Raw genomic sequence first — 9061 nt, forward strand, 5'->3', positions numbered from 1 at the left:
GCCCTGGTGCTCCATTCCTGCCTAAGGCCTCCTCACACCGACCAGAACAGTGATTCTGGATCCTCTTCCAAATGGGGACCCTGAGGCTGCAACAAGGAGGGCCCTGACCTTGGTCTCCAGACTGGTGGCCCAGTGCTCTGCGACGTTCTGCGTAGCCAGGTCCTCAGCCCCCCAAGCCCCGAATCTGTCCTCTACTCAGAAGGACATCGAGGGCGTAGAAAATATTTTCCCAAGACTGGGATCACAGGGGGGTCAGGGATGGAGATCCAAGTCCAATAGGCCCTTCTACAAGCCTGTGGGACCCTTGGGACACTGCATCTCTGCAGCCCAAGTGACAGCAGAGAAAGCTGAGGCCTTTTGTGCTATAGTCCTCTGGACTTGGGGGGGGGCTGAGGTGCATGGGTGATCCTGCCTGGTCCCCAGAACTGGGACTCACAGCCCCTACTCAGGGCCGTTTGGATGGTGGAGGCACAGAAAGGAATGCCTCAGGTCCTGGCCATAGGAGGGACCCCGCACGCACCGCCATCTGTGTCTGCGGACAGGCTGGGCCCTTCTCCAAGGACTTCTGATTCCTGTCCCTGCGGCGACGGCAGTGGTGGTGGTGATGGGGCGCAGCCTGGCTGGCTGGGGCACGGTGCAGGGCAGCGATGCAGAGATGAGCCATGTGGGGACGCTGGGGCTCCAGTGTGGAGATGGAGCGCTTCATGGGGCTGGCGTTGGGGCCCGGCTGCGGGTGGGATGTGGGTTGGCACACAGTCTGAGAGAGGGGCCTGGGGCAGGCTCCAGGGAGGCCCTGAAGGCCTGGGGTTCAGGAACCACCAAGCCCCTCCCTGTCCCCAGACATCTCTTCCCCACCCAGGCCCACCCTTTCTCCCAGAGCACGCTGCACAAAGTGCTGTCCGTCTCTGCCAGCGGGGCCCAGAGAGCTGTTGGCCTCAGTGTCCCTCGGGGACAGGGAGGATGCCAGGAAGAGGGAGGCTGTGGGCCTGGCTGGGAGAACCCTGATGGGTGGCTGCGTGTGATGGCTCTGCTGGGCCAGGGCCATGGGGCTCCTGCCCCGGGCTGAAATCGGGACCTGCGGAAAGGGGCCCTCCAAGGGGAACTGACCCACAGCCTCCACTCGGCGTCCTCAAGCTGGCCGCCCAGCGAGCCAGGCTCAGGAAGGGGAAGAGGGCGGGAGCCACTACCAATGGGAGGCAGAGACAAGTTTAGAGAATGAAGTCATTTGGAATGTGCAGAACCAGGAACCACAAAAGTAGGCAGGGACAGGGTCAGCCCCAGGCAAACACTGAAGGTCCCTGGCTGGAGGACATGCCCCTCTAAAGCCCCTCACCATCCCAGGACGTGAAAGCAGGGCCCCCTGACACAGCCTCAGGTCTGCAGGCCCCTCTCTGAGCCCTTGTGAATGGACCCACAGCCCCCTTGCCCTGGAGCTTCCTGCTGGGTATTCAACGCATCCCCGAAGGAGCAGGGGATGGAAGTGGTGCCGCCTCCAGAGTCCAGAGAAAGAACAAGGCAGGTCGGGCGCCTGGGTGGCACAGTCGTTTAAGCGACTGCCTTCGCCTCAGGTCATGACCCTGGAGTTCCAGGATCGAGTCCCGCATCGGGCTCCCTGCTCAGCAGGGAGTCTGCTTCTCCCTCTGATCCTCCCCCCTCTCATGTGGTCTTTCTCTCTCATTCTCTCTCTCAAATAAATAAAATCTTCAAAAAAATATAAAAAGCACAAGTTAGGTCATCCCCAGAGCATCGATGGGGAAAAGGGAGGACCAAGCTCTGAGGCACCGTGTGCATGGCAGCAGGGCCCGGGGGGACAATGCAGGCTGGCGTGGGAGACGGATGTCCTAGAGAGAGGGAGAGTCTGGGTCAGGGACACTGGGCTGGGAGATGGAAGCCCCAGGGCCACAGCAGGAGGCTGAGCACAGGTGGGTGGTGGGGATTCTTGGCAGGCTTCCGAGGACTCTGGCTGCACCTCTTGAGACCATCATCCTGGGAGCTCCCAACTGGGCTGACATTTTCGAGGCCGCAGTGCAGGTAGGGAGCCTTCACACAGGACAGAAGCCCTCCCCAAGCCAGGTCTCCTCATCCCCCACTCCCCCCTCCCATGACCCTGACCCTCCCAGACCATCCACCTGAGTCTCTGCAGCCGGGCGAGGCATGCAGGCCGCTCGTCCCTGGCTCTCCAGTCCGGGTTGGGGCTCCCCGTCAGGACCTCTCAGGGCCATGCTCTGAATCTGGACACCCACAGCCTGGGCAAATAGCAGCCCGCAGTCACACCAGCCCCCAGCCCACTCTCACCTTCTCCCCCATCCTGGGCTCCCCGCCACATTCCTGCCATCTCCCACCATCCCTGTCTCACCCCAAACCTTATCTCATCCCCCATCCCCAGCCTGACTCCCCAGCCCTGGGAGCCCTCACCGGTTTACCTGGCTGCACCACTGGGATCTTTGTAGAGTGGCCACGCTCCAGGGGTGTCCTTGCCTCATAGGGTACCTCCTGGGTCCTCTGAGTACCCCAGGAAACAGACTCCTTGATGCCACTCTCCTGGGTTTGTCTGTAGAGAAGAGAGGATTGTGCTGTTGCCTCAGAGGTCTGTGGGCCATGGTATGCCCACCAAGGACCTGGCTCCAACCTGCCAGGAACCTATACTGGCCCCTTCTACTCTGGGTTAGAAGCAGCCCAGACGCGTGAGGCCCTTCAAGTACAGGCGCTCAAGTTGCCTCACAGCAAGGGATGCCGACCCAGTGCCAGGGCTCAGAGTAGATGGGCAGAGATTGCGCCCGGACATGAGTCCGAGGGAGCTCTGGGCCCACCGCTTCCTGGTCTAGGGACACCCAGCAGGTTCCTTGGCCCAAGACAGGGCCTCCCAGGAGTAGTGGGAGGCCACATGTGCCACAGCATGCATGACGCAGAGTGCGGACATCCTGTCTACACTGGTGCACAGCAGGCCCTGACCACTACGTTAGGGTCAGTGTAGTACTCAGGAAAACCTACCTGATTAACAGTACAAGACCCACAACCAGGCTGCAGAAAAGAACGTCCAATCATGTACAGATGAGGAGGAAATCAGGAGCCCTAAACATGCATGCTGTGCCCAGCCTGGTACCAGGCCCCACACCTTAGCCCTTGCTGGATGAGGCAGAGCACAGGCCCCCCTCTTTGGGCTCAGCCAATGATTTCCTTTAGCCAAGAGGGTGTTAGCAGACCTGCGACCCTGCTGGCCCTGAGGGGGTTGGCTGAGAGGAGGCTGCCTGATACCACCCCTCAGTGACACACGGTGCAAGACAAGTAGGTGACTGTTAGTTCGCAACAGTTGGTTTTGGGTGGTTCATTACCAAGAATTATTGTGGCAAGGGTTAGGGGTTAGGTAACAAGGATGTTACCAAATTGTCTACAAAATACAGTTGCTTCAGAAATCACTACTGGAATGGAGATCTGAGGAAAAATGTCTTAGAGGAGTTAGGAAGACTAGACACACACAGGCCGTCAACAGAATGGGGTCGAAACAAATCATTTCTCAACGGGCAGTGAGGAAGCGGAGGCAGAGGCCCCTCACCGGAAAGGGAAATGGGCATGCATAATGGGAGGTGAGAGTGGGAACCTCCGACTGTCTAAATCCACTGACCTCACTGCCATCAGAGGCACCCGTGTAAAGTTTCAGGAATTAGCTTTGGAGTCCACCATGGACCGCTCCAGCAGCCCGCCTGGACTAGCTTTCAGACAGCATCCGCGGGGAACCATTTGGGGAGAGGTGGGCACGGGGTGGAAGAGAGAGGCCAGTCTCCCAAAGTGGTGATGGGACCTGAGGGCTCCATGTCCTGAAGCACAGCCTACAGGGAGCCCCTCTGGGAGGGGGAGAAACCAGGAGTCCTGCCTCCTCTGTGCACCTCGCACCCTGGCCAGGTACTCACACGGCCCCGCCGTTGCTGAGGGATGCAGAGCTCTTCTGCCAAAGGAAAACCCGGGCTCCTTGGCGCACAGCCGGCTGTGTCTGCTCCACCGTGGCCTTCAGAGGGTGGAACAGGGACACAGGGCCCATCTGTAGAAGGGACGCAGGGAAGTGGAAGAGCTCTAAGGGCAGAGACAGGTGTGCCAGAAAGCTGGCCTGACCCCACAGCATGGGGTGGTGCTCCTTCTGCCCTGCCCCAGCCCTACACAGGAGGTAGGCAGGGGCTTAGTCCCAACCTGGCTTGTGAGTGATATCAGGAATGTCATTTCACTTCTTGGAGCTTTCGTTTCCCTACCTACGAAATCTGGGGACTTCATCCAATTACAAATGGTAAAAAGATTTCATCTCATCATCAACTTGGATTGATGGGTAGAGGCTGCATGAGCCCCGGGCTGAGCAGCATTCTAAGGACATTTCAGGGCTCAGGGGGTGGTGGGGGGGCACTGATGGGTGTCTGCAACAGACAGGGGAATGGGGGATGTGGTCTGGGCTTCAGATACTTCCCATCCCACGATGGGTGAATGTCCCTGTAAGCTCTGAACACCAGGCAACTTTCTAGACAGAGTATACTTATGGTCACTGATGGTTTGGCTGCGTGGGAAAGTTGTTATCTTTGAAGGATGGCGTCAGGAAGATGGGGCCCCAAACCAGCCCAGTCAGAGTCATGAGTGGAAGAAATCATGACCCTGGACCCATCAGTTTGATTCTCTCCGGTCCCTGCCAATGTGCACGGTAATCAGGTTCTCCTCGAACCTCCCCAAACAACCTCCTCAAATATTCTTCAAACTTCTTTCTTCTACTACTTAAAACAGTGGTATCTCCAGGGAACATGTCCTCAGCCCCTTGTCTACTGCTCCTGAACACTAGGCCTCCACGTCAGGGGCAGAGATTTCTGGGGAGAGGGTGGGGCCTGGTGGTTCCTGAACCCCAGGCCTTCAGTGCCTACCTGGAGCCTGCCCCAGGCGCCTCTCTCAGACTGTGTGCCATCCCACACCCCACCCGCAGCAGGGCCCCAAAGCCAGCCCCATGAAGCGCTCCATCTCCACACTGGAGCCCCAGCGTCCCCACATGGCTCATCTCTGCATCGCTGCCCTGGACCGTGCCCCAGCCAGCCAGGCTGTGCCCCATCACCACCCCTGCTGCCATCGCCGCAGGGACAGGAAGCAGAAGTCCTTGGAGAAGGGGCCCAGCCTGTCTGCAGACACAGATGGCGGTGCGTGCGGGGGTCCCTTCTATGGCCAGGGCCTGAGGCATTCTTTTCTGTGCCTCTACCATCCAAACGGCCCTGAGTAGGGGCTATGAGTCCCAGTTCTGGGGACAAGGCAGGATCACTCACGCACCTTAGCTCTTCCCCTGGGTCCCCCTGCTAGCTCTGGAGACCGGGTCTGGGCTGGGAGTCTGTCTCCCCACCTGGCTTGCTGTGCTGACTTCCCCTCTTCCTGGCCAGCACCTAGCAGTCCTGCAGGGCCAGTCCCACCCCCGGGAGAGGGGCCCACAGGCTGCCGGAGGGAGCACAGACAGGAGCAGGGCCGGTCACAAGAGCGGAGGTAGCCCTCTTCCTCTTCCTCGGAGAAGCAGCGTTTCTACTCCTGTGACCGCTTTGGAGGGTGGGAGCCCTCGCAGCCCAAACCCTCCCTCAGCAGCCACCCCACGTCACCAACAGCTGGGCAGGAGCCAGGACCCCCAACACCGGTAAGACAGGACCCCTCTCACTGCCCCTCCTTACGAGGCCCCGCTCCACCATGCTCCGAATCCTCCTTCATGTCCTGGTTCCCAGGCCCGAGTCTGCTCTCCCACCCTCCTTTCTAAATTCCTCCCGCACCAGCCCGATCCTTCCCTCCCAACTGCCCTGGACTGGCCTCTGGTCTCCCTTCTCCCTGACCTGTGCCTGTCCCTTTGTTCCCCACTGTTCCCCAACCATCTCCCCAGGCCTACTGGCACCAGCAGCTTTCCCCCCTCCACCACACCCCCTACCAGACCCCTCCCAGGGTGCCTGCCTCTCTCCATGCCTCACCCCCCACCTCCATGGCTGTCACCTGCATTGGCCTCTGGTGTGGGAATTTGTTTTTTTTTTTTTCTCTGTTCTATTTTCTGGTAGGGTGGTGGTTCAATGAATGGGAGCCCCTTGTTGTCAACATCCGGAGCTAGCACCCTTGGCTGTGGTGGGCGGAGGCAGCTCCCCCAGACTTCGCTGACCCACCGTCCCAGTGTCACTTGCAAGACGGCCAACTCTTCGCCTGTCAACTTTGCTGGGGCACAGACCAGCCTCCTCACCTTTTCCTCAGGCCGGCTTAGCCGTGGCCTTTCCGAACACAAAACTCTGCTCCAGAGAGACCCCCTCAGCCAGCCCCTGGCCACCAGCTCTAGGATCGGCTCTGACCCTTACTTGGGGCAGCGTCTGGACAGTGAGGACACTGCACGCACCCAGCCCGAGGGCACGCTTACCTTCGAGGAGGCTGTGGCCAACAACTCAGGCCGCTCCTCCCGGACTTCCTATGTGTCCTCCCTGACCTCCCAGTCGCACCCCCTCTGCCGTGTGCCCAACGGCTACCTCTGCACTCTGGGGCTCAGCTCGGGCGGCCGGGTTCGGCATAGCTACCACCACCCTGACCAAGACCACTGGTGCTAGCCGCACTTCCGCCGCGCGCCTACTCAGCGGGCGCGTTCCAGCCGATGAGTTTTATCATCCACGCTGGGCTCCCAGGGATGCGCAGGGGCAGCAGCCCCTGGGAGGAGGGGCCCCGCTTTTGGGGCCAGCTGGGGGGAGTCCCCGCGGCTTCCCTCCACCCCCCGCCCCCACCTCCTATTTCATGCTGGACCAATTCCTAAAGCCTTTTCGGAGAGGGACGTGGCTCGTTCTGTCCCCTTGTAGGCTGCCTGCCTCGGTCTTGTACCACAGACCCTACACGGGAAGTCGCTGCATGGGCTGAGTGGGACCCTGTCAGTCTGAATCCTGTGTCATGGCTCCCAGCGTCTGGGGGCTGTGTCTGGGTCACTTTTAGGAGGTCTGGATCTGGTAGAGACCATCCTTTATCCAGGTGTTTGGTACGGAGCCCGGCATGTTTACACGCCTGGCCAGATAAGACAGAGTTGATGATCAACAGCAGTAGCCTCGGGAGCCTGGCCTGTGGCTCCGTGCATTCTTGTCGGCGCCCACAAACACAAACACATCCGGCATGGCTCTTTGTACCTGAAACAGCAGGTGGACACCAGAAATACACTCACACATTCTCTGTCCTCTCCCAGATGCTGTCAACCTTGACAGGGACCAAATCTGGAAAACATTCTTGCTGTGGTTTTGGTTTTTAATCGGAACACCCTTCCCTCTTTTGTCAATTCCATATACTTGATCTAGAAAGAAGAGAAAAACAGAAAAATGGGGAAGGAAATAGTAACATAACTTAAAAAAAAATCCAACCTGTAGGAAGCTCTCAGCTCTTTGGTTTGTGTGTGTGTGTGTGTGTGTGTGTGTGTGTGTGTGTGTGTGTGTGTGGCTTGTGAGAGGAGATGCTCTTGTGTCCAGCCTGGGTGGCCCTCCAGCTCTCCTGGCTTTTGCTGCTCTCGACCAAGTGCTTGAATTCCGAGCCCTCTCGTGCCAGGCTCCTGGGGGCGGTGACGTGAAGCCTGTGTGAAGCGTGGGGGAATCCTTGGAACTGTTTTCAGTTCCAAATATCAACCAATTAGAAAGCTGGTGTCCATCGAGGAAACTCATATGACATCCAGTGGGACGGTTGTAGTTGGAAACGAAGCGACCATTTCCCTGTTTTCCTCCCACGAGTGGAAGGGTTTCTTGGGAAGCCAAAGAGCAGTGTAGAGCGTGTCCTTGTATGGGGTGTTTTCAGTCTGTTCTACATCTGAATCTCAGGGATGGGATGCCTGCAAAAGAGGGCGTGGTATCTGTTGTTGTGAAAGTTTCTTTTCAGATAAGGGCAGAGAGAGGGAGAGGTCGTGGGAAGAGGGAGAGGTGGGGTAGTGGAGATGAACCCGGTGGAGCAGGAGGGAGGGCCTGTGTCTGTGCAGGTGCGGGCATTTGGGACGGCCCGACTGAAATGAGGCCAAAACTCGAAGGAAGCGATGGGGCAAGGAGAAGCTTGGTGACTGAGGCTCAGGTAGGAGCCATCTGAAGCCCAGCAATGTGGCACAAGACACGGGAAAGCAGGAAGCGAAACGGAAATCCAACCTCGTGGCCACTGTCAAAAGGGAAACACCGTAGGTAGGAGTCTGTGCATAAAATGCCAGGAGACCCTTTGTTTTGTGAACAAAAGGAATATTTAGATGATTAGATTTTGGTGCATCCTCTGTGTTTGGAAATGTCAGATAATCTCTTCGCTGGATTATTTGAGTGTTCCCATTCCCTGTTGCCCCATGACTCACCTTAATGAAACTTGGCCTGTGATGGGTGTGTGCGTTTCTCTGTGTGGAGGTGTGTCCCAGTGAGTGGATGTCGTCAACCCATAGGGCTATGCAACAAAAGACACACATTCAGTAGAAATAAATCATGTAAGACCACGACCTGTTCTAGGGTTTCCGCATGATTGTGACCAAACCATTTTATAGAATCTCCTTACTGGAAGGCACAACACTCTGAAACTTTAAGATTACAGAGTATTTTACCGTAATAGGAAATAATAACTGGAATGGTATCTCAGATTCTGCATGAGATAGCTCTGTTCCTGTTGCAAAGCAGAAGGATGTGTATTTTGATACTGATGTTTCATCTCTGGCCCATGTTATTGTGAATCTATCCATTCTGTGCAGAACCACAGCTGCTTCCCAGGCCATGTTGGGTGGAGAATCACTGTTCTAGCCCCACACAGCCTCACCAGTCTGTCTGGATTCTTCTAGACACTGGAATTGGTGAAAAGTACAGGGAGTGGGGGAAGAGATACTGTTTCTTGTTTTCCTGACTTTGGGTTTTGTTTCTGTATCGTCTCTGCTCAGCTATCATAGGTTTCCACTGAGATCTCATAGTGAGTTGCCAAATTTGAAATGCATTAACCAGTTTTCTGGATCTGGACAGTCAAGCAGTGGCTGTAGTTTGAATAAGTTATGTGTGCATGTAAAATATATACATATATACATATACACGAGTATGTGCATGAAATGTATATCTTC

General features: G+C 57.0%; 1 protein-coding gene across 1 annotated transcript; it reads right to left on the reverse strand.

The window, feature by feature from the left end:
* Positions 1-520: 520 nt before the first annotated feature.
* On the reverse strand, positions 521-5092 carry LOC141372026 (voltage-dependent N-type calcium channel subunit alpha-1B-like; the record flags this gene model as incomplete). Its single annotated transcript, XM_073890483.1, has 5 exons — positions 4946-5092; positions 3909-4036; positions 2416-2551; positions 2130-2246; positions 521-727 (listed from the first exon to the last, which is right to left on the reverse strand). Coding segments are annotated over exons 1-5 (735 nt in total), but the record flags the coding sequence as incomplete, so codon positions are not given.
* Positions 5093-9061: the final 3969 nt, after the last annotated feature.

The sequence above is a fragment of the Callorhinus ursinus genome, unplaced genomic scaffold (genome assembly GCF_003265705.2).
Source record: "Callorhinus ursinus isolate GAN/ISIS: 27379988/994484 unplaced genomic scaffold, GSC_fseal_2.0 scaffold352, whole genome shotgun sequence".
NCBI classification, from domain to species: Eukaryota; Metazoa; Chordata; class Mammalia; order Carnivora; family Otariidae; genus Callorhinus; species Callorhinus ursinus.